Source organism: Pollicipes pollicipes, unplaced genomic scaffold (assembly GCF_011947565.3).
Source record: "Pollicipes pollicipes isolate AB1234 unplaced genomic scaffold, Ppol_2.1 Scaffold_6686;HRSCAF=7923_pilon_pilon_pilon, whole genome shotgun sequence".
NCBI classification, from domain to species: domain Eukaryota; kingdom Metazoa; phylum Arthropoda; class Thecostraca; order Pollicipedomorpha; family Pollicipedidae; genus Pollicipes; species Pollicipes pollicipes.
This window is the reverse complement of record NW_023596921.1, coordinates 20,154,686-20,180,621: the sequence shown is the minus strand read 5'-3', so window position 1 is coordinate 20,180,621 and position 25,936 is coordinate 20,154,686. Positions and strand designations below refer to the sequence as shown.

At 49.0% G+C, this 25,936-nt stretch overlaps 1 protein-coding gene across 1 annotated transcript in view; it reads right to left on the bottom strand.

The window, feature by feature from the left end:
- LOC119108034 (secretin receptor) overlaps nt 1–25,645 on the bottom strand; it is a 53,072-nt gene extending 27,427 nt beyond the window's left edge. The window contains exon 1 of the mRNA XM_037231617.1: nt 25,637–25,645. Within this exon, the coding sequence (XP_037087512.1) occupies nt 25,637–25,645 (9 nt within the window). The remainder of the gene's footprint in view (nt 1–25,636) is intronic.
- Nucleotides 25,646–25,936: the final 291 nt, after the last annotated feature.

Below are 25,936 nucleotides of genomic sequence, written 5' to 3'. Positions count from 1 at the left end.
CTCTTCCGTTATGTATTCGGTCCGTTACTGAGAGCGATTTGTGTTGCCTGCAGCGATGAACTCTTTCACTGAGAGCGAGTTGTGTGGCCTGCAGCGATGGTTCTGTCACTGCGAGCGAGCTGTGTTGCCTGCAGCGATGGCTCTGTCACCACTGCGAGCTGGCTGTGTTGCCTGCAGCGATGGTTCTGTCATTGAGAGCGAGCTGTGTTGCCTGCAGAGATGCCTCTGTCACTGCGAGCGAGGTGTGCTGCGTGCAGCGATGGCTCTGTCACCACTGCGAGCTGACTGTGTTGCCTGCAGCGATGACTCTTTCACTGAGAGCGAGCTGTGTTGCCTGCAGATATGCCTCTGTCACTGCGAGCGAGATGTGCTGCGTGCAGCGATGGCTCTGTCACCACTGCGAGCTGGCTGTGTTGTCTGCAGCGATGGTTCTGTCACTGGGAATAAGCTGTGTTGGCTCTGTCATTGAGAGCGAGCTGTACTGCCTGTAGCGATGGTTCTGTCATTGAGAGCGAGCCGAGTTACCCGCGGCGATGACTTGGTCACTGCAAGGGAGCTGTGTGGCCTGCAGCGATGATTCTGTCACTAAGAGCGAGCTGTGCTGCCTGCAGCGATGGCTCTGTCATTGAGAGCGAGCCGATTTGCCGGCAGCAATGGCGGTCGTCCAAGAACAACGCTGATGATTCGATGGACCTACATACTTGACGGTAGCGCGCTGTGTAACCGTTTCTGCAATTTATGACCACATGCATACAGCTGGACAGACAGCAAAGACTGGATTATTGATACAGAGATATCAAGTCTAAATTCTCGTCGGTGTGGTCACCTAACTTATACAGGCTAGCTATCTTAACAAAAACCTCCAAGTAAAGGTGACCATACGCTTGAAACTGATTGAGCCTGCTGGTAAAGTTATACGGTCTCATTTACTCTAGAGCAATGCGGAAATGATGATTGAAACGATGGATTGTTAATCCCGGTGCATGCAGGATTACGAAACATTTCGCCACTGTGCTTGTGTTGGGTTACGAAGGTGTAACACGGTTCATCGCAATGCTGCACCTGTTTGGGTACTACAGACTAAAGAGTTCTTGCCTTCTGCAAGCAAATACCACAGTCAAAATTTCTTAGAATTATTGCAGCGGTAAGAGCAGCCGCCTGCCAGAATAACAAAATACTATATGCCGCCGGGAAACGATGGTGAATATTTCTAAATACTCCACACCAGAAACGATTTTTTTAGTTCGCTCAGTTCCTTTTTGAGGACCCAGACATGTCAGACATATTCTGATAGCTAAGACGACGTAAACTGAAACCTCTAAGAACAAACATGGTGAGAAATACCGTCACAAGCATCTGTACCGGAAATTTCTGGTCCAGTACCTGTGCAACTAGGGCATCATTGCCGGCAAGGCTCCTCGATAGAAAGGAAAGTGGGTATGTGCCCACACCACTGTAGACAATTCTGGAATCGATCATGTTGTGTTCCTTTTTGCCTGAAGGGTATTGCAAAGCAAACTCATCTCTGTCTAAATGACTCAGAATTCGTTCGAAACCTAAAAATGTGTCATTCCTAACCAATCTCGCCATCTTAGGCGGAAGGAGGGGGAGGGGCACGAACCAGTTGGACTTCCATTGGTGCGCCCTTGGGTACAAGTGCTCCTTGTACCCTTTTTTACGGTCATGGCCCGGGTAAGCCCATCGCTGCTCTGGCAGATGGTCCAGGCGATCAGAACGTCAGCCCTTGTTCAGCTGGTGTTTATAACTGTGTAGGACTGAGGATGCGGAATGACGCGGAATGAGGATTGAGTCTGTCAGACACTTCTGATGTTTCACGTAGAATGACACGGAAACTTTAACATTCATATCTGTGCAGCTGATGCTATTGTTGAGCAATTTATCTTGGCTGATTATAAAGAATGCAAAAGAAAGAACGCAGTTGCAAAAATCATACGCGGCGTACAAAATAGATGCGCTCTTCAGGAGCGTGCGAAGACGTCCACTGTTACATCGCCTTGATAAGCGCATGACAAAGTAAGAGCCATAAGCACTGTGATGAATTGGCTCCACGGAGATCACTGAGCCAAATGCAGCCCTGATAAATTTCCTGCTGACGCTAGTGTCCAATTCATATGCATGAGTAGTAGACGACTTCTAGTCAATCTTGAACGGGACCATTGTGTGGCGTCCGTCGAACGGTCGGTCCTAAGCCTGGTTCGAGCTTGTTTTCTTCATGGCAATTGATGTGTGGCTACATTTGGAACGACAGCCATCATTATGGGGTCAACGTCAACAGGGTGACTCGGACGTCGTCTCCCACCCATCTTCCTGGCTTATCTTCAAACGTGATTGTGCATTTCAACCGCGTACCAATCACACCCAATGACGAAAAGGTGCTTTCATGCCCACTACCGTGACTTGCCATTTCGTGGCCGTGCCGCCTCCGCCAAGCCTACGTTCCGGCCTCACTCGCTGCATGTCCGGAGGACACTGGCCGCTGCCTCACCTGCACGAGCAGCAGTCCGGGCAGCAGGGCGGCCGGCAGCCGCATGTCTGGCGGTGCTGGCTGTGCGCGGCGGGCGCCGTTCGGTGGCGCGCGCCGGTGCGACTGGCCGGGCGGCGGCCGTGCCGGGCGCGGCGCCGTGTCGGCCCGAACTCGGCCGGCGGCGCGGCCCGAGTGGCGTCCGATAACGCCGCTGACCAGGGCGGCGGCGCGGCGAGCCGCCGCCGGCGTCGGCGGGCCGCGGAAGACGGCAGCCGGGGGCACCAGTCTTCCGCGGAAGACGGCGGCAGGGGGCACCGGTCTGCCGCGGAAGACGGCAGCAGGGGGCACCGGTCTCCTGCGGAAGACGGCAGTCGGGGGCACCGGTCTGCCGCGGAAGACGGCAGTCGGGGGCACGGGTCTGCCGCGGAAGACGGCAGCCGGGGGCTGCGGAAGACGGCAGCCGAGGGCACGGGTCTGCCGCGGAAGACGGCAGCCGGGGCACCGGTCTGCTGCGGAAGACGCCAGTCGGGGGCACCGGTCTGCCGCGGAAGACGGCAGCAGGGGGCACCGGTCTGCTGCGGAAGACGGCAGCAGGGGGCACCGGTCTGCTGCGGAAGACGGCAGTCGGGGGCACCGGTCTGCCGCGGAAGACGGCAGCAGGGGGCACCGGTCTGCTGCGGAAGACGGCAGTCGGGGGCACCGGTCTGCCGCGGAAGACGGCAGTCGGGGGCACTGGTCTGCCGCGGAAGACGGCAGTCGGGGGCACGGGTCTGCCGCGGAAGACGGCAGCCGGGGCACCGGTCTGCTGGCCAGCTGGTGAGGTCCAGGTCAACGCAGGCCGCTGCCGGTCTGGCCTGTCGACGCGGCTTCCCTCCCGTGGTGATCCAGCCTCTCCGATGCCGACACGGACGGACACTGCCTCCAGACACTGCCTCCCAGAGTCTGGTTGGCATCAGAGGAACTCCTGACCGGTAGCGGTGCCCGCTTAGACGACAGAGACCTTTAGCTGTAGGCTCACGACGGCCTGGACACTCGTGACATGGTGACCAATGTGACCTTGCCAATGTGACCTTGCCAATGTGACCTTGCCAATTTCTCAAAGGATTTAAGACGCATTCTGCCTTGGGAAGTGCCTAGTGTCCGGGAGCTGTTGGCTGATATACTTAAACGCCTATCTTAAGACAAAGTCTTGCGTCAGCGCGTTATTGATGGTGGCCAAACTGCAGTGCATAAAGACACGCTTTTGCTCTATGCTTGGTTCCAGCTGGTAGTCTGCCCCTAACCCCTCCTCCCCGCTTTTCTCCCGGAGCCACCGTGCATGACTCATCAGCAGGAGCATGAATGGTTCATCCCAGACAACGTCCGCCCGGTGCCGGGGTCCGCCCCCGCAGCTCAATCTGTTGGAACGTCTGCTTCACAATGCGTCCTTGGAGGAGGGAGGGGGGGGGGGAGTCTAGTCGCTTCGGCGCTCGCTATTGCCCCCTGGCTTGTATGGTCCGCAGACGTTGACAACGGCCACTCAAGGCGAAACGGGCAGAGGACGGAGTAGACGTTCCCGACGTGCTGGTCGAAAGATCGCGCACACCTGCCGGATTCCTTCAACAATTGTTCCAAGAGGGAGGATCGCTTCCAGTGATAAGGCACGCAGCGCACGAGCCCGTATCACACTTTTAATCTGTTATTTATCCCAATGCAAGCGAATGCCTAATGCAAGCTTCATGGAACCGAAAAAAGGGAAATGCTATCTGCATTCACAGCATTAGCTCAGTGCCAAAATTGATGTTTCAGCTTGTCCTATATTACCCAGACTGTCTTGGATTACATCTGCGAGCAATATCCCGGAGACCGACGCTAGTTGTCACCGGGGTTATATCTCCGTCACAAGGAATACAAAAATGCATCAAGCAAAAAGTCCTGTTTGCATCGGTCCACCATATTAGCGGTGTTCACATGCGCGTCAGAGATGACCAGGGAGGTAAAAATTACACTTTGTCAGGGCTTTTTCACATGACGTTATCTACCTCGGGTTTCAGCAGGTGCGAGCCCGGACAGATTCCGGGGCTCAGCAGGGGCGAACCCGGACACACGCCGGATCTCAGCAGGTGCGAGCTCGGACAGATCCCGAGTATCAGCTGGCGGGACGGGCGACACCCGGTTCTCTTCGAGACCCCGCTCACATTGCGAGCGGGCCATGATGAGAACAGCGGAACTCAACGAGGACTCCACGAGGATTTATCGGGATATTTCGGGGACTCTGCACAGATACCCACGGAGAACAGCTGAGGGAGCACTTGTCTTCAGAAAGGCAACCACGCGTCGCTGGTCGGCTGCGAGCTGCCCGTTATCTTCCGATGACGCGGCCCGGGCTGGGCAAACGGGCTCGTGCAGCAGCAAAGAGTGGCTGTAGATTGGTCCCAGCTGCAAGCCCAGAGGATATACGACCGTCCCATGCACCGGACCGAGGTAGAACAGCGTGAGGCCGTAAAACGATACGAAACGGAAAAGGAGTTCTCATGCAGAAGTCAAAGGGAAAGAAGACAGACAAAAGGCTGAAGAGGGTGGAAGTCACAGGCGCAACCAAGGAGGAGGGGGGGGGGGGGGGGGCTCCCAATTCGTCCGCTTTTTATTTTTGCTTGTTTTCACCATAGATGACTGCTGCCAGAAAGTTAAAAATAGCATGATGCCTTCTCACTGAGCTTTGCTCTTACCCACTCTCCTAAAAATCCTGGGTGTACCCCTGATGGAAACTCGGGGAGAATCCAACCTGGGCGAAAAAGCACCACCCTGTGCGGTCCACGCGGAGCCGTTAACTAGCTCGAGGCCCGTTGAGGTGCGGTTCCAGTGCGCGGTTGAGGCCTCTGGCCTGTGGGCGCATAAGTGCATCGAGAGCAGGCGGCTGGCACCCGTTCACATTGGGGATATTGAGTGAGGAGAACCATAGGCTGGCCAATCGAGCGCTCTTAAGCTTTGTCTGTTGATGATGGCCCGTTCCGGTCGTTATCTTTGTGCTAACTAAATCTAGATAACGCTGGGTTATACTCATTACGCGATTGTCACATGATCTTAACACGTGCTCGAGTGGCAAACGGCTGCTCCCAGAGGCCTTTCTAGGATAATTTTCAAAAGGCGCAGCGTAGCTACAAAAATCTTTGCATAGTTCTAACCAATAAAATAACAAATATTTCGGGTATAAGACAATTAAATATACCGTTTAAGCTCACTTGCTTATGACAAATCAAGGTCAAGCCACGACGGCCAGCGCAAGACAACTTGAAGGGAATCGTTCTATTTGGTGCGACAACAGTATTAGACATTAGTATGAGCCATAATATCTGGTGAAATTGCCAAACAAACAATAAGACAATTACAATGAAGATTACCACCGCTCTTTTGAACTTGGGTCAGGCATGAGAGTCTGACCATGATCGAAACAAACCTGCTTTTTCTGACGAGGCTACTTTGTGGGTAGTTTCTGAGGCCCACTCTGAATTTCTTGCTAACATGGACCGCAACAGGCATCTTCTATGAACTTCTCAAAGGTCAGAGTAGGTCACTGACCTAAGATAACCCAGATCAGCCCTTTCAGGAACGTACTGCCTTGCGCAATCCTTGACGCTTATTCAAATTTGGAAATCGAGACAGACAGACAGCAATCGTTTTATTCGATATAAACAGGACGATCTGATGGCGGGATCATTTCCCTGCAGTAAAGGTTTTCTCGTTCGGCGCATGGCGAACTCTGCTGAGAGATTGGATCTGTCAGCGGCCGGAGCTGGACTGCTCCCCTGGCTCCGAGATTGGATCTGTCAGCGGCTGGAGCCGGACTGCTCCCCGGCGGCGGGAGCGGCAGTGGCCCGGCGCGGCCTGATGCTGCGTGACGACATCCTGGAAGCATAGGAAAAGCTGGAAAAACCGGATGCGTAGAGATATTTGGAAAACCTGCACGTCTCTGCCGAATTGCGCTTGTAAAAAACCTCAAAGGGAGGAAAACCAGCACGTTCTGGCCGAATTGTGCTATGGAAAAACCTCTTGGTTGGAGGGAAAAACTGTCCGCGGGAAATTATGCAGGAGTCTCTTGAAACCTCGAGATATGTAATTATTTACTAGCAATCATCTAAGTTCGTTTTGTGTGCATATTTGAGGAGGAGAGCATTGAGTTCTGGGTGAGGGCCGCTAAGGGTGGAAGGCAATGTGAATACAAGTTTGAGCTTGTTCGTGAACTGGACGAGTTTTTCACAGCAGTGTCTGCACGTGGGTCATGTTTTCACGCTCACACAGCACTCGAAGCCGGAAATTGACTGTGCATGGGCGGAACACAGGGCTGACGTATCACCTTGTCACCGTGAGAGATGTCTCAGAAAGTGGTGGTCTGCAGGGTCCTGTCCCTGGCTGGCCAGACTTTTGAAATCGAATCTGTGACCCGATGTGACCCAAAATTGTGCGTTTGCGTGAAGGTCTCTGACTGCTGTTCCAGAGGTGAGATATTGTCGCCGAATGTTAGATAGAAACAGCATCGGAAACATCGAGTGCTGTTCGCTAAAAGCAAGGTACCAAAAGCCCTGCAAGAGGGGTTTTCCGGTAAAAAGAAAATAATTCACGGAATGAAAGAAGGGCACGTGCCCCGTTCGAGCCCTGCTCCCGCCGGCCGTCGGTGGCCACCGCCCTGACCCGGCTGCTATCGGGTGCCGGCCGCTGTTGGCGGGAGGCGAGGTGTCCACGGCGTGCTGCAAGAATGGGTCAAACCATTGAATGGAATGTGTAAACAGTGCAGTGGACAGGTGCAAGCAAAATTGGGTGTTGAACTGGAAGAATCAGAGGCCTCAAACAGAAATATCCACAAATCGTAGGACTGGACAGAAAAAAAATACAAAATGACAATAAAGGGTGAATATAAAAAGAAGTAAATGTATTTTCAAAGAAGACAGCATTCTTAGTGACATCAGTGATGGTGCGACTGAATGACATCAGTGATGAACATCATTGATATGTAGTTCGTAATTAAACACAAGAAAGACTCAAAATAGAACGGCAGAAACTTCTCTCCAAAACTTGTTGGTGTATGATCAACAGCTTCAATAGATGAGCACCAGCAACAGCAGCAGCATGCAGCGTTTATCGTTGTCTACTTCTTGTCACAGGGCGTGGAGTCGTGACCTCTCGACGGGAACATCACGCGTGCCGCTCGACACCTGCGGCACATGGCGCTGTACTGCGCTCCCCTGCCAGAAACACCCACCTAATGAAAACACCCGTCCCGGAGAAACGAGAACCTCTCACGAAATACCTCGCGTAAACCATGGTTTTCCGCTCGCCGTTGTGGCCGTGGCGGCTGCAGGCACCCGCCCGAACGTGCTGGCACTCTCCGGAAAACTAGCTCTGAAGGATCGTGCACTTAAAACGTCTAACAGCCATGTTGTCAACTCATCATGACTTTGCTTTGTTAATTTTGTCTTACGAGGTGAAGGCACAATGAGCAATGGACATTGGCAGTTTGATTGCTAAAACGCCCGCATAGAACGGTAATATCACAATTTGTACTCGGTTTGTTCAGGCTTGGCCGGAAACGATCAATTTTCTTCTGGATGTTCATGGAGTAACTAAAAATTATGCATATGATTGTAAGCCTGAAATGCCTAGCTTTTGCCTGAAATCCCGGACTACGTCAAACGGCTACGATAGATTTATCTTGGACTGATTATGCCAGCTAGACAAATGGGTAACAATGGTGCCGGCGAGAAGCGTCCGCGAACTAGTGGGCGTTTCAAACAGCACTTTTAAATTTTTAGTCAGATAGAATAATCATGATAATTTTATGAAGATGGTATGAGATACCAACATTATAAGAAATGTCTAGCCTTTTGAAATGCCGAAGTGTGCGAAACTCCTATGACACATCCACCTTGAAAATCACGAGCATGTCTTTGTAAGCGGGCAGGCAGAAGAACCAAGTTTATAATCAAACAAAACGCAGCTTTGGATACGAGAAGGCACCGGAGTTCGTCCCAAAATATCCCCATTCACCCGCTGAACATGGAAGCAAATCACGCTGACATGTACGATGTGAAGCAACGTTTTGAGGTGCGCATTTAGGAAAATGGCTGGTGAACTAAGTATCGGCATGCATGGTTTAGGTGTCACAAAATTTAGCTTAACACGCGCTCGGGTGGGGGTCAAATTGACCCCCACCCCGGAAGGTTCTTCCCGAATGGTTTCCGAACGGCGCGGCGTAGCCGCGCCAAATTTTACATAGCCGTAGACAATTGAATAGTGGATCTTTCAACACCACAAATTTATATGTACCTTGTTAGGTCGCTGACCTATGGCAGACCAAACGCAGACCATGCTTTCAGTGAAGACAATTTCAAGGGAATCGTTCAATCTGATCAAACAACGGAGGGTCAGACGAAGTCATACATATCTGAGATGCTTTCTTAAGCAGCACAACAGTTGAATGAGCAAGTTAAAATGACCTAAAGTCAGGTACGAAGGTCTGACTAAGGTCAAAACCAACCTGTTTTGTCACGCTAGACCTTGCTGTATGAGATAGCTTCTGGCGCTCATTTCGAGTTTATTGATAGCAGGAACCGCATTATAGATCTTCCATGGACCCCTTAGAGGTCAGAATAGGTCATTGACCCAAAATGACCTAGGTCAACATTTTGTTTTAGGAACATACTGCCTTGCGTAATCATTGTCGCTTAGTCAAATGCAAAACTCAAATAAATTAAGGTCACTGACCTTAAATGAGAATGCGACCTTTTGCTTAGAAACGGTTATCTACGTTCTGGGGGCACTTTAAGGACCAACCTGGAACTTGACCTTGTTTGACTTTTTTGACCCGAAGATAATTACATAGGAACCTGAAACTTTGATCTAAGTGAGCTCACGCACAGGTTAACACACCCTGTAAATTTGGTGTCCTTAGCTTTCCTAGTTCCCGAGATCTTAGGGGTCCAATTGATCCCCCACCCGAGCGAAGGGTATCTAGCCGGCCACCGGACGCGTGTTAACATAGATAGGCTCTGTAAAAGTGTGGATAGGGTAGGAAGTAGCATTACTTGCCTCCCAACTTGAAAAATGAGGGGCTTGGTCCCCTTGGCCGCCCATGTTCCATCAAGCATGCTGTACTGCGGTCAACACGCTTTGGAGAAGCGCCGTGCAGAACATTAATATCTAACTGAAATGGTCACTTTTCTGGATATAGATCGATAGATAGACAGATGGATGAGAGAGAGAGAGAGAGGGAGAGAGAGAGAGAGAGAAAGAGAGAGAGAGAAAGAGAGAGAGAGAGAGAGAGAGAGAGAGAGAGAGAGAGAGAGAGAGAGAGAGAGAGAGAGAGAGAGAGAGAGAGAGAGAGAGAGAGAGAGAGAGAGAGAGAGAGAGAGAGAGAGAGAGAGAGAGAGAGAGAGAGAGAGAGAGAGAGAGAGAGAGAGAGAGAGAGAGAGAGGTATATATGCATATATATATATATGAACTACTCCTCGTTTGCTGACGTCGTGGCGCGCGGGATTTGATGGTGTCATCGCTCACCATGCTCAATTTTGTCCCCGCTGAAGCACGTCGCACTTGTCATGTGATGCTGGCAGATCTGAGGCGGAAACCACAGTGTTCGGCTGCGACGGTCCGGCCGTATGCACCACAGTGTACGAGCCCGTGGCTTCCCCAGCTGTCCGACAATTTTAAATGGATAGTATGGGTGCTGACTGGACTTCAAAGCCTGAAAATATCAAATTCCTCCACTTTGTAAATGCATCCATTGTAAGACCTACAAAATAATATATATATATATATATATATATATATATATACGCACACACACACACACACACACACACACACACACACACACACATATATATATATATATATATATATATATATATATATATATATATATATATATATATATGTCAAGACCAATGAACACTATATAAAAGTTGAAAAACAGATATTGAGAGGAAAGTTTGGATTGATCCCCGGATGTTGATATTCTACCTCGTTTGTGGAGCAGGCGCTTTGCAAGTATATTGCTTTGTTCTGCTGACTGACACTATAACTTCTGAGCTCGTCAAGGATTCAAACCCCTAACTCGGATTTGACGCTTCGATGAGGTTCGCGTTCTCTGTGTGTGTCAGGTGAACAACATCAATAAATACCTGCGAAATGGTTGCACAGTGCAGCCCTTGACAGCCGGAGTACGGCGATAACAGTACACGATAACCACCGAGAAACACCCGCTGGGCTGGGGATCAATTTGACCCCCAAAGAGTTTTCGTGAATCATTTCCGATCTGCGCGGCGTAGTCGCGCCAAGCATTGCATGTCTGCAGGCTAATGAATAGGGAGCTTTTTAGTACAAAGACGAGGTGTTCCTCATGAGGCCGATGAGCTATGGTATTGTTAATAAGGGATGAGCACGGGTCCAATTAGCCGTCTTTGGTCTACGCCTTGGAACACCGGATCACTTACGCCGTTACTCACATGCTGGGAGCGCTTGTTCAACCAGTTCTAAAACCATGCGAATCGATGTCATACCACCCAGGCTTCTTCCCGGAGCCGGCCACGGAGCCGGCCACGCAAGCCACTGTCAAAGGCTTTTGGGGTGTCAGCGGCTGTCAGACAGGCGACTTGCCTCTTATCTCAGCTGTTGACAGTGGAGTTGGCAGCGTCCAACCAAGATCGCCGACTCCGTGGCGTTTCCGGGGCCAAATCCATTTGTTGATCACCAAGCATGCCATCACTAAGCAGATACGCCATCAGTTAATTGCAAGCCGTGCGCTCGGTCACTAACCAAAGCTGGCAGAAATATATGGGCCAATTGGGGTTTGGGTCGGAATTATTACCCGATTTCAGGAAGCTCATGAGAAAAATCAAGAAGCGACCGCCTCACTCACAAAGTGCAAGACGACCATTGATCGTCGGTCCGGTCACCGAAAATGTTATCACCATCATTGCCACAGGCCTATGAGCCAGAAATGTGCTTCACCACCGCAGACAGTGGAGCAAATTATGTAGGGTGCCCTTGAACAACTGAAAGGCCACAAAAAGTCAGGGGGCCTCTCGAGCAGTAGAAGGGGCGTTTGAGTGGCCGAAAGGGTCATGAGCAGCCAAACAAAAACGCGTATCCAGATAGCGAGAAGCATTAAGTAAGGGACACCAAGTGACCAAGCGGGCCGCTCAGCAGCCTGTAAGTCCTCATCAGTCAGATCCGTCAGAGGGGCAAGATGGACCACTGAACAGCTCAAAGACCCATGAGCGGCAAGGGGAAACTAAGCAGACGGAGAGCCTTGTACATCAACTGCAACCCCTGGTCGTCCTACTGGATCCTGAGCAGTTAGGAACCCACCAACAGCCGGAAGGGCTCTTGGGCAGTAAGAGGGGCCACCAAAAGAGCCCCGAACAGCTAGCAGGACCTTGGGTGCCCAAGAAGTCGCGGGGATACAGCTAAATGGCGTTGACGGCCAAACGGCCCCCCTGAGTGAACAGAGGCCCCTCCATAGCTGGACGAGCCTTTAGGTGATCGGAGGGTCCCTGAGCAACCAGAGTGCCCATTGGTAACCAGTAGAACCCCGGGCGGCTGGTGAAGCCCCTGAACAGTCATCAGAAACACCATAACCCGCTGGGGAAAACCAGGACCAACAGAAAAACTAAAACCAGCGGAAACCAGTTGGTTGTGTAGTGTTTGCCGCTGCTCACTACAGCCTGACTTCAGTCTGTCGCACCGCAGCCTCATCCCGCCGTCAAACTGTTCCGAAAACATAAAATGCCAGTAGTAAATAGAACACTGACGTCACTGACATCACTCAGAGCTGGCCGTCAGTCGAACACAGCATTCTGACTTTTCGAATGCGAACACAGCCACGGCTAGGAGATTTGAAACAGATCAATAGACGATGGCCGCGACAGCGCAGGGTCAACGGGTAGTGGTGGCGCCACCTGGTCCAAAACATTCGCCGCAGTAACGTCACCTGGTTACAACCCTTTCGCAGCAGTAGCGCCACCTAACACCTGACGATGGCGAGTTTGCCAATGCAGCGTGAAGATGATCAAGCTAAAACTGTTATGCCTGTGCAGGCGTTATGATAATGCATGTCAAGTCAGTGACAAAACAAGGCCAATTTCACAAGACTCAAGGTATTCGGCGATTGATTCAAGAAATAGGAATGGGTGCAATGATTTCATCCTTTTAGCCCTCGCCTTGCGGAAGTTTTTCACCTTCGTCCTACTTTGGCGCGTCAGGGTCCCGCTAGGATCTCGTACCCTAAGCCAGCTAGAGGCTAGGCGAAGGCGGCACTTTGAAAGCTGTATGATCAGGACCTACATCAAATAGGGCCCGAACAGAATTTTTGTAGGATGTCATTTTTTGACCGGTCAAAATCGGGTCAAATGGTAAATTAGCAATGAAGATCTCTCCAGTGACAATAGGCTGCCGCAAGAACAAAGTTGCGCGCAAGGAGGAATTTTAGTGCTCTTGAAAAGCTTGATTAGATGGGCACTACAGAAATCGCACTGTTATGCAGATCACTTATTATATGGCATAGATATATATATATATATATATAATATATATATATATATCTTGTACGTGTAATTGATCATGTTGTTGTGTGATGTTGTGATTGTTTGATATTATATATAAATATTATATTTATTTATATATATATATATATATATATATATATCTATATATTATATGTTATTTATATAATATATATAATATATATATATATACTATAATATATATATATATATTGATTATGATATTATTATATTTATATGAATGTGGTGTGTGTGTGTGTGTGTGTGTGTTGTGTGTGTGTGTGTGTTGTGTGTGTGTGTGTGTGTGTGTGTGTGTGTGTGTGTGTGTGTGTGTGTGTGTGTGTGTGTGTGTGTGTGTGTGTGTGTGTGTGTGTGTGTGTGTGTGTGTGTGTGTGTGTGTGTGTGTGTGTGTGTGTGTGTGTGTGTGTGTGTGTGTGTGTGTGTGTGTGTGTGTGTGTGTGTGTGTGTGTGTGTGTGTGTGTGTGTGTGTGTGTGTGTGTGTGTGTGTGTGTGTGTGTGTGTGTGTGTGTGTGTGTGTGTGTGTGTGTGTGTGTGTGTGTGTGTGTGTGTGTGTGTGTGTGTGTGTGTGTGTGTGTGTGTGTGTGTGTGTGTGTGTGTGTGTGTGTGTGTGTGTGTGTGTGTGTGTGTGTGTGTGTGTGTGTGTGTGTGTGTGTGTGTGTGTGTGTGTGTGTGTGTGTGTGTGTGTGTGTGTGTGTGTGTGTGTGTGTGTGTGTGTGTGTGTGTGTGTGTGTGTGTGTGTGTGTGTGTGTGTGTGTGTGTGTGTGTGTGTGTGTGTGTGTGTGTGTGTGTGTGTGTGTGTGTGTGTGTGTGTGTGTGTGTGTGTGTGTGTGTGTGTGTGTGTGTGTGTGTGTGTGTGTGTGTGTGTGTGTGTGTGTGTGTGTGTGTGTGTGTGTGTGTGTGTGTGTGTGTGTGTGTGTGTGGTGTGTGTGTGTGTGTGTGTGTGTGTGTGTGTGTGTGTGTGTGTGTGGTGTGTGTGTGTGTGGTGTGTGTGTGTGGTGTGTGTGTGTGTGTGTGTGTGTGTGTGTGTGTGTGTGTGTGTGTGTGTGTGTGTGTGTGGTGTGTGTGTGTGTGTGTGTGTGTGTGGATAGGTCATTATGGTTTTAATGACAGGTACGTATCAGAAAAAACTGTTTATAAAACATCTATGGCGTGCATTCCATTCGCAACATAAACACTTTTTGTCCCTTTTGAGTAAAATGTAATCTGAAAGGCCTCGAGAATGATTACAAGTTGAAATGAATTATGCATAATATACATACATATATATATATATATATATATATATATATATATATATATATATATAATAAATATATAATAAATGAAATGATTACAACGCTCCAACTGACATTAGAAACCAGATGATAACGTGATGCGACCACGTGATTCGGACATGTACTAACATTTATGTGACCTTTCATAATAAAACCTTCCGGAGCAGACGGACACTTTGAAACATTATACCAAATGTTGTCAGAAACATCGGGCTTACGTCATATCACAATAAGATTAAAACAAACATGCACTGTAGTTACCTCCGTCTCCCGCTCTTGAACGGCAACGTGCACTGCCGGCCACCTCCTCTTAGTCTTGAACAGGAACACGTATTGCCGGTCAGGTCCCTTTCCCGTTCTTGAACAGGAACATGCACTGCCTGTCACCTCCCTCTCCCGCTCTTGAACAGGAACATGCACTACCGGTCACCTCCCTCTTCCGCCCTGAAACAAAAATACACACTATCGGTCACCTCCCTCTTCAGCCCTGAAACAGAAACACACATTGCCGGTCACCCCCTCTCCCGCTCTTGAACAGGAACACGCACTGCCGGTCACCTCCCTCTCCCGCTCTTGAACGGGAACACGCACTACCGGTCACCTCCCTCTTCCGCCCTGAAACAAAAACACACACTACAGGTCACCTCCCTCTTCCGCCCTGAAACAGAAACACACACTGACGGTCACCTCCCTCTCCCGCTCTGAAACAGGAACACACACTGCCGGTCACCTCCCTCTTCCTCCCTGAAACAAAAACACACACTACAGGTCACCTCCCTCTTCCGCCCTGAAACAGGAACACACACTGCCGGTCACCTCCCTCTTCCGCTCTGAAACAGGAACACACACTACCGGCCACCTCCCTCTTCCGCCCTTAAACAGGAGTACACGCTGCCGGTCACCCCCTGTTCCGCTCTTGAACAAGAGCACACACTGCCGGTCACCTCCCTCTCCCGCTCTTGATCAGGAACATGCACTGCTGGTCACCTCCCTGTCCCGTTCTTGATCAGGAGCACGCACTGCTGGTCACCTCGCTCTCTCACTCTTGATCAGGAACACGCACTGCCGGTTACTTCCCTCTCCCGCCCTTCAACAGGAACACGCTCTGCTGATGGAACAGTATCGCCTACGGGATCATTGATTTATTCGTGGGGATTCATATTCACTGGTGTAACCACGAATCTGAGATCGACATTGAGCGGCGGGTAGATCAGGGTTGCGATTGGGACTGTGATTCAGATTTGAAGCGAACGGCCTGACCTGTAAATTCTATTTTGATGGGAAAAACGCGAAGTATGTACATTCTGCGGATAACATAAAGGCAAAAAATCCCCAAGGATGTAAAAATATGTCGGACTATCACCGTAGTTTGGTGTGCTGGAGTAGCAGTTATACAACGTTTCAGCCAGTTCTCCTATCGTTGTCAGGTGTTATTGATTCCTAAGAACTGGAAGGTGAAACTGAAGTGGACGAAAAGTTGTGTACTTGCCACTGCCGCAGGCCAAGACGATGGTCCGAATAGGTATCACATACTGAAACTAATGACTAGTTTTAATCCTTTTGTAAAACTATGGATAAGACAGTAGTAATGGCCAGAAAAAACAGGAGAATGGAGAGATAGATGCGTCGATATTTCGACGGCATACCTTTATTGAATCGGATATCAGTAGTGATTTGGGGACACTATTCTCAATATCCCCATTAATTTCATCCCAAGAATCTCCATCACTATTCCAGTATTTTTTTGCAGATCACTATTAATATTCGTTCCGATAAAAGCGTGTTGCCGAAATACCAACGCATCTATCTCTCTGTTTTCCCGTTGTTTTTTCACGAGAAATAAGGCTGTTACCACCGTCTTATCTCTATGCATAATGTTCGTCCCAAGTGCACTCCACAAATTCCGTAAAACTATAGGCAAAACTGCAATTCTCAAGCGCACTGGCGGTTATGTATCCCGTCGGGCCCACTTAGAAATTACACGCATGCTGCAAGCCCCGACCTTGTAGTTGCACCGACAAGGGCACTAACTATGAGTTACACGCCCCAGGCGGGCCCTATACAACAAAAAAGACCAGGAATATTCGAAGGGTTGCGAGAATATGCGGTCTCTGAAGCTTAAAGAGACCCTAACTGGCTTGTGGGGGCTCTGAACATATGGAGGCGCATCCCTTTTCAGTGGTCAGAGCTGCCTGTCAATAGTCAGACCTGAAGCCAAAAGATCTCTTGAGCGATTAAAGGGGCCGGAGAAGAAAGGGGACTTGAGCTTTTAATGTGACTTCTAGGCGTCTCAAGTGTCAGAGAAGGACCGAGATGCCACGAAATGTCGTAGGGACTGTGATGCGGTAGGGAGGGGGGCGTTTGGGCGGCCCAGGTGGCCTCCGATGGCCGTGGCTATGCATGAAATTGGCTCTGACGGCCATACAAGCGACCGAGCGGCAAGTGGTGTCTCAGTAACTAGATGCGCGTTTGGCGGCCAGAGGTATCCGATTGTGACCAGACGGGCTCTGGAAGGCCAGCAAAGACCCTTAGCAGTCGTCGGTCTTAAGACCTTGAGCCCAGAAGGGCACTCAGCAGCTAAATGTCTCCTCATCGACCTGCGGGGCACTGGGTGACCAGGGGGTCCACAAGCAGCCAGAGGGGCTTTTGGACGGTGCGAGGGCATTGGAGTTACCGAAATGGCTCTGAGCAGCTAGCAAAGCCACGGATGTCCAGACGATCGTAAGGATGCTGCTCAATGGCTCTATGCTCTGGCGACTGAGATGGGCCGTTGAGCGGCTAGTGAGCTCTCAATAGCCTTGTTGGTCAGAGGATCACTGAGAGATCAGTGGTGCCTACCGACCATCGAAGTGGCTATGGGCGGCCAGCGAAGACACTGGACAATTAAAGAGGAGCACTTTCGGCCAGGGGCTTTCTGAGTATCAGCTAGGCGTTAGGAAACAGTGAGGCCAAAGTCGGAAAGGCTAGCTTGTTATTGAAAGTGCACCGTCGCATGGTTGTAGCATCGCGCAGTGTTAAAGGTGCCTTGCGTTGCGTTGTTTATAGTGACGTCGCTGTCATGATATCATGCTCAAAATATAGCTTATGTTAATCACAGAAACTGACGACGACATGAGAGGAGATGATAAAGTGCGCTGCCTGGTGTACCGGACGTCGGCCTGTCCACCATGGCGCCAAGCTCTCCATCAAAGTGCTTACTGCCATGAATGAAATTGCAAGGTTGTAGGCCTGCAGTGTGACGAGTGGTGCCGCGCATAAAACACCCACTGCTGTAGGTGCCATTATCGCGGCCTCACAGTACACATTGCTGGCGCTGCAGATAATCTGGCGATCTGGCGTCTCTTGCATGGATATCAGCGATAACTCGGGGCACAGCTGATAAATTGTAAGCCGGTCGCAAGGAGGGCTCACTGTTCAGTCTGTGTTCGACACAAAGCCTGTCTCCGGCCACGAGAGCAGCGGTCGGGGGAGCCCATCAGCAGCCATGGAGCTGTTCGAGCTGCTGCGGCTGCTCTTCACCGGTACGTGACCTCGGCCGCAGACACTTTCAAAACATTGACATCAGGGCAGGGGCGCAGCTAGAACCGTTGTAAGGGGAGGGGCACAGTGGTGACAAAGATGCCCGTAAGTGTGAAATTCTCCCAGAAAATTGCTGGATATGATCCGCTTCATTTTGAGGAGAACGATTTTCTTCGTTTTAGATTCATCTGTTTTAACTAGAACAGAAGCCAGAAGCTACGGGAAAACACAACTCTTGTTACATTTTGAACGAAATAAACTGAGGCAGCGAGCGTTAAATTACATGGAATAATTATTCAGCACTAAGGTTTAACCTTTCGCCAGAATACATTAATAAAACAGCGAGAGCACAGACATCATAAGGGATAACTGCGACAAATGACTTGAATATGTCAGTTTAAGGAATTGAAAAACAAACCGGAAATCCAAGACTATTCGAACCCTTCGGCGTGTCTATTTATTGTTTGAACCTGAACACACACACGTCGTCGTAAGAAATGTTTGATGAACGTTGTTTGATTATAAACGTTTAGGCATATGATCTGGGCGTGGCGATAGACACTCGTGCACGCGTGTGTCGCTCCATGCGTTTCAATTTAAGATCCTCACGATTGGCATGCATCGTGATGTTCGTGCCATGTCCATGCCTTCTGATATTCGACAACCTTGTACTTTAAAAACCTGCTGCATCTACATCCTTTTTTATTTTGATCTAAAGCGTTATCTAAAAAAACTAGATGGCATTGACACACTGCCCTAAGAAATGAGAAAGGCAGCGTGCCAAAGATGTCTTAAGATGCTGCAAGATAGCATGTGATGCAAAATCAGCATACCATTAGTGATGTGTTCAACCACCAAGCGTGCACAATTGTGTTGCATTTCCTTAGCCAATTTCTTTTTCTATTAAGCACATGCGCATAGGAGGTTCCGAGAAAAAAAATGGGGGGAAGGTGGAGGGCAGGCACCCCGAAAGGTATCTCAAGTGATGTCTCTGCATCAGGAGATCATCTTCACGCTGGTTTCCATGACCCACATAGCGATAACATGCAACCGGATGGGGATTGGCCCAAAGCCTATAACGAATACATCCTAGCACACCTCCCGGCTGTCTCCAGGCACCTCCGACAGCGGCGACATCCCACTCGCCTCGACCCTCCCCTCCCCCCTCCCCTCCCCCCCACCTCCAACAGAACAGCTTCGGCGGTGGCCGCCAGGCGTTCGCGATACGCTGCCCGGCACCAACCGTCCGGACAAAACCGGATCGTCCGGTACGGATGACGAACCTCTGGGAGAGGACGGCAAGATGTGGCTCCTCATCAACTGACCACACAGAAAGCCGCATAATTTGCAGCATCAGATAGGACGGCAAAGTTGGGTGGGATGCTGCTCACTTCCTGAAGGAATGAAGGCGTAGTCCAACAAAATTGGACAGCTAAATCTGCAGTGGCTCGATCTTTCGCGTCTGAGGCCATAACTGCTCTGAGGAGATCTGATGTGCACAGTTCTGAGCAGGTGAGGGTTATACGCTGATCAGTGAACCCGGGCATTCGCATTACACTCCAGTTATTGAATTTTAATCATGGACACCACGGGTGTCGATTTGTATTTTTTGCGAGGGCCCTGCCCACCCTTATGTTGAGTTGCGCCCCCCAATGTTGGTTTGACCGCCCCCCTCACAATTTTTTTTGCTGGAATACTGCAAAAAACGAGGGCAAAAGATGACTATAGCACAACGACTGTTGTCTCCGATCTTTCTGTATAGTGGCGTCTCGTAACACTTTCATAACAAAAAGTCACGGCTGCTCTCACCACAAGATAAAATCGCAACAGCTGAGCGGATAAACGATGTAATAAACCTCACAATCCTAGCGCCATAAGACATGCACTGGTTTATGAGGTTAAATTGAAAAAACTCTTGAATATGGGGATGACCTAAGTCATTCATGGGTTACCCCGTCCCCGTCCCCCGTAACCAAAATGTGTGCCGCCTCCCATGACCGCCATAGAAGAGCGCCATCGGTGCTCTAAGGTGGCCATAAAAGGAGCGTCTTCACATGCCGATCAGAAGAGACGCGTGAGTGCAGTGCTTGCTCCCTGGATCTAACCCTGAATTACTTCTGCAGTGCTTAAATTAAAGACCTTTACAAATATTGCAAATATTAAAAACGTACATTGCGCTTTATCACAATAAAGTGGGCTCAATCCAGTGAGAAAAATGTGGGGAGGGGATCGGTTCGTCCCCCCCCCACCGGTGAAAACCCTTAACCCCATTTCGCCCCCCCCCCCCCAATGATTTACGAAATTTGACCGCCCTGATGAAAACCACACAAGCGAACTAGAACAAACAGGCATTTACTGTGGAATTATGTAAATGACCAAACCCAACCAAACAACCCCCCCCCCCCTCCCATTCTTACCAGTTGAGACAGAATCATACACTAGGACAAGGTAACATCCAACTTCACCCGCTCGATACCTGCTGCAGCATTTACAGTCATTTTAAAGCGACAGGTCATGGTGGAGGGACGCAGACAAAGCGTGTGTAACAAGCGCATAAAAAATGCTACTTTCTCAAGAGAATGCTGATTAATGCAGAGAAGCTCACAAACTCCTCGCGTGTTTGGCAAAGGTAAGACAAAGGAACGCTACCGCGTAGTATGGCAAAGCGCTGAAAAGATCCTGTTTGCTTCAACAGCCAATATGTGACACCATACCGGACTGATAGATATTTTTCAGGACCGAGGCTGCTGTTGCAATTTCTAGCTGAGACCAAGGGAGGAGGGAGCATAGTCCCCAGCGATGAAGGCCCTCGGAAATTATTTCCGGCCAAGCAGGCCCAAGTGTGGCATGCTTTTTATCAATGTTTTTGTGCGACGGACGTAGAAATGTAACATTATTCTGCCCACCAAACTTGGGTATGACATCGTAAATAATACTCATGAACAGACTACTACAGAGCTTACACAGTGCAATTAAAGGGAACAGTCCATTTGCGACCATGAGTGTTATCAACCTCAACACTTTTCGAAAATGCAACATTTTATCACAAATGTCATTAATCACCAAGCATTATCATCGGTTGTAACGAAACTTCCAACAATATCACCTGCGGTCTGGAACACTGCCAACGATTTTCTGTCGTTTTTATCTTTGGGGCTGTTCAGCAGAGTGCAAATATGAGGCAATGAAATCAGTAAAGAAACAAAAGTGAATGACTTACTCGCAATATTAAGAAACCTGAACCGGAACAAGCTGCTTTGGTTGAATGTTGGGGCACGGTCCATGGTTGCATGCAACCCCCTTCTGTTTTGAAAACTCTCTTCTATCTCGTTTTGGTTTTGTATGCAATTGTGTGCCGTCCCCGAATATTTACACACGAATTTAGCTAAGTATTTCAAAACTGCCAATACCATGCGATCACTAAGACCTCCTTCATGACAAACTTTTTTGTTAGAACCTTTCTTGAACAACTGCTTGCGGGTGAAATGGTAATACATTCAGACCCGCGGTCAAGAAATATGTCCTCAGATAAAATGCCCTGAGACTTAGTTTTATATCACATGCACGAGCTAATGGAAATAGATGTCGTTCTATATGATGAAACTTAACCAGCTAAAAATACTTTGAGATATCAGGTAATTTATGTGAAAAGTATAATTTGCTGGGCATAATCATGCAGCTGGCACCTCCAATATTACCTTTGACTCTTTCTGAACATTTGCTCAAGTCGTTACTCGAGAGAAAACTTCCAGTCAACTCGTAAAGCTCAAAGTTATAGCTGCTGATAGAAAAGAGTGTTGTATCGCTGTTAGCCAGCTATCAGGTTGTTGACCGGTTTTTTCCGAACGTCTTGAGTGTCATGTTTTGAAGAGGGTTTATCGGCATCTTATCAACAACGGGCTTCTATCCTAAAATCAAAGTGGACATCGTACCTCCGCATGAGCTTGGACGAGTCCTTAATCCTATTTCACGTTAAAGTATCTTAGTACGCGCCCGGATGGCCGGTTGGATACCCTTTGGCTCGGGTGGGGGTCAATTTAAACCTCTAAGATCTTAGAAACTAAGATAGCTAAAGACACCAAATTCACCACTTACGGTGGACTGTACGTGAACTCACTTGGGCCAAAGCTTGAGGATGCTAGGTAATGACATTCGGGTCCAACAAGGTCAAACAAGGAAAAACTTAGGACTGGTATCCAAAGTGCCCGCCGAACATAGATATCTTTTCTAAGAAAACGTTCACATGCCCATTTAACTTCAGTAAACTTTTTTGACCCTTTTGAAGGTCACGGCGACCAAAATCATACGGAACTGCTCTGAATTTGCACTTGAATAAACGACAAAGATTGCGCTAGGCAATATGTTCCTAAAAACAAAACGTTGACCTGGGTCATTTCAGGTAAGTAGCCTATGCTGATCTTTAAGAAGTTCATAAAAAATGTATAAGGCGGTTTCCGTAATCAATAAAATGGAAATGAGCACCAGAGAGGACCGCATACCATAAGTCCCAGATAACAAAACAGTTTCTTGCCTCGCTGTGACCATTTTACACGACCTTAGGTCAATAAAATTTGTTTATCCAATTGCTGTGCTGCCTAAGAAAGTATCTCAAAGATGTACGGCTTCGTCTAGCTCTTCATTGTTGCATCAGATTGAACGATTCACCAGAAATTGACTTCGCTGGATCCATGGCGTGATTTGGACTTGTCGTAGGTCGGCGACCCTACGAGGTAAATATGAATTTCGATACTAAGCGGTTTGCTATTCAACGGTATACAGCTATGCAAAATTTGGCGTGGCTACGCCGCTCCGTTTGGGAGCCATTTTGGAAAAGCCTACAGGTGTGTCAAATTGATCCTGACCTGCGAGCGTGTTGATATTCCGAAGTACTTCGATTGGATAACACGCGAGAGGTTGCTCTTCAAGTGTGGGAGCCATTTCGGCCTCGCAAGAAATGTGCTCGATTGGCTAGGCCTGCATATCTCAGCGAGAAACTTACCGTCTGATCGCGCGATCCCAGGTCCACGTCGGACTTCGGTGGCGAAAATTGAATGTGCCGCAATGCTCGACACGGCCCGGTCTGGTCTCTGACGTCAGTTGAACTTAAGCGCGGCCGCTGCCACCGGCCGCAGGCCAGGCATGCCATAGGCAAACAGCGAGCGTCAAAAGGGATTCGGACATCGTCTGGGGTCCGTGCTGGAGGCACTGCTGCCATTAACATATGGAAGCGCTTACCTTGACGTTAATGAACAAAATTAGAAAGTCACTAGGTTCTCTATACAACAAATTTTCCCCTGGTGCGCTAGCCAAATGGATCTCACTTGCACACTTAAAGGGAGTGTTCCACATTTGCATAGGAGTAAAACTGAAAAGGCCATCTTGAAGACTATTCAGTGCAGTTCACAGCTTTGTCCTTCTTAACACCTAAGCCCCTCTAGTTTTTGAACGGCACGCTTGCGAAGATGTGCAGACTTTTTCGTGCAGACTATTTCAAGGTTACCCAGGCACACATGACGCCGTAATAAAGTCCTTCACATCGTGGTAATTCAATGGCCATGTAGCGATAAAAAACAAAAATAAGTGTAACGGTCGAGCCGTTCATGACTGGCGTTCGTAACCACGATTTTCAGATAAAACGTCCGTCAATTGTGACGCAAGATGCAATCCATAATGAAGGACGTATTGTGGAGCATATTAACTAAATCAAGTAATGGTTTTGTCTGGAGCAGTTTTTCTACCTAATGGTATGCAAACAGTTATAAACAAACTTGTTCCATCATATCTGATGCCTGTTCCAATATCTTCAAATGTGGAGCATTCCCTTTAACTGTGACGCACAAAACCAGCCTAACTTTGAAGCGTTTGAGACGGCAGTCGACATGACGAATTGACGGTCGCCCCGCACCAATACTGAATCACGAACCCAGTTGAAACTGTGCTCACAGTATCCTGCAAACACAGCTTTGGGAGAGTATTATGGCAAACGTTTTTCACAATAGATAAGCGTTGACTGTAATTTTCTCCTACCATTTCTCAGATACGCTACAGATATCCTGACGACCAAAGACTTTCTTCTGTTTAACATCATGTCATCAGTACAGACCACACCACACAGTTCGAGCATGAGTTTATTTTCAGGCTGGGATAGAGATCAAGTGATGTCGCGATTGGGCTCGCGCCGCTGCACCACGCCCTGCCGAATGGTGGCTTCGTTGCGCTACCAGCGGGTATGCTCGGTGAAACAAATCTGAAGTCTGTTTTACTTATCTTGCACACCGCTCCAGAAGTACAGCCGAATCTATGCGAGGAATTAGGTGGGCTGGGTGTGTGTGCAATGGATAGGACTACAACGGGGGCAAGGTGACCTCCTGCAGTGGACTGAGAACCTGCCCCATGGTCCTGCGACAGTGGACTGAGAACCTGCCCCATGGTCCTGCGACAGTGGACTGAGAACCTCCCCCATGGTCCTGCAACAGTCAGCTGCTTCACTCCAATGCTAGTGACGATCGCTGTACGGAACACTGTTGTAATCCAGCTCATAGGACTTCATGGCGCTTCTAGGTAGGACGGGACAACGTTGCAGCGCCCGTGCTATCTTGCAGGGCTTAGGAAATCCCTCTATCGTCTCGTATGTATTGAAGTAGGTCATATCGGACAGATTCGATTGCGATGCCGAATTGGAGTAGATCATATCACACAGACTCGATCGCGATCTTCAATGTGATCTTGCTGAGTGTTATTGGGTTTCCTTCGTGAGGCTGAGACCATGCTGTAGGCGTTCTGACTGGATTTGATTATATCTGCCCTTTAAGTCCGTGCAATGCGGGCCACCGGTGAATCTGACATGGCATGATTACTGATCAGATCAAGGCTCTCCAGTTGAGCTTTTTCACAGTTGAACTCCGGGAGTCAGCGTCGGCCATGGACGATCCCCACCGCATTAACGGTGCTGTTCTGCATGCTGAGGCGGAGTAAGTGACGTCACGGCACTCAGAGCCACCTCTCCCGCGTAAGAGCAACACTTCACACAAAGCACGCGTGGTGCATTTCGAGATGGTCAGGTACTAAACTGGCTCTGACCTGAACGCCAGAGCTCGAGGGGACTCGAGAGGGATGCCCCATCTCCCGTCTCGTCGATTGATGGCTTTGGTAATGTTAAAGGGAATGCCTCACATTTGAACATGTTCAAGCAAGCATGGGGTAGGATGAAACGAGCTTAATTATAACTATTGGTTTATCTTTAAGTGGAAAAGACAGCTCTAGACAGCACAAAGCTATGTTTAGTAAATATGCTCCGCGTTGTGTCATGGTTTCATTATTTCATCGCACCTTGCATAACATTAATGGAGATTCACTTGACGACCGTGATGTCTGGAAAACGCGCTCACGAACGCCAGATATGAACGCTTCGACATTTATATTTTTCTTGGCCTCGATCGCCGCATGGCTTATGGGATGTCAGAATCTGAATGGCATCAGATGTGTCTTGCGATGCAGCACTTACATGGATGCACGTTACTTTTTCGTGCGCAAGAAAAAGTGAACTTGCAAATACGCCTTTATACGCTTGCCATAAAAGAGGGAACTTTTGGAAACAAGTGCATGGAAACGGGATTTTGTAGCTAGCAAACCATGTCTCTGGCTGGCGTTAGCTTTATTATGCTTACTTTTCAGTGTTGGTCGTTATTTGTGGTCTGGCCATGCTGGATATCCGACGGCGCGGGTACTGCACCGGGCTCAGCTGGCCACTGCTTATGAAGCTCTACGTCGTACGCCAGCTGGGGTCTATCAAAACGTACCTGATGCATCGCAAGTTCGAGAAAGATGTTCGCCACTTCCAGGAGGTAAGGCTGCAGGAGAGGTCTATTGGTCGTTGGGCGTTGGTTTGTGGGTGTTTCCCGCTTGCCTCCTGCGGAACAGCATTCCGATCGTCCAGTCCACTCGAATGACACAACCGGGTGATGGACCAAGTCCTTTCACAACAGGCCATGCCTTTATGGGCTTTCGTCTTAGAACCAGTTCGTTCACTAAAGACCAGTTGGTTCTCGCCTACCATTGGGACTACCTCAAGTCCAACAATATGCTGACCTATTGGAGTA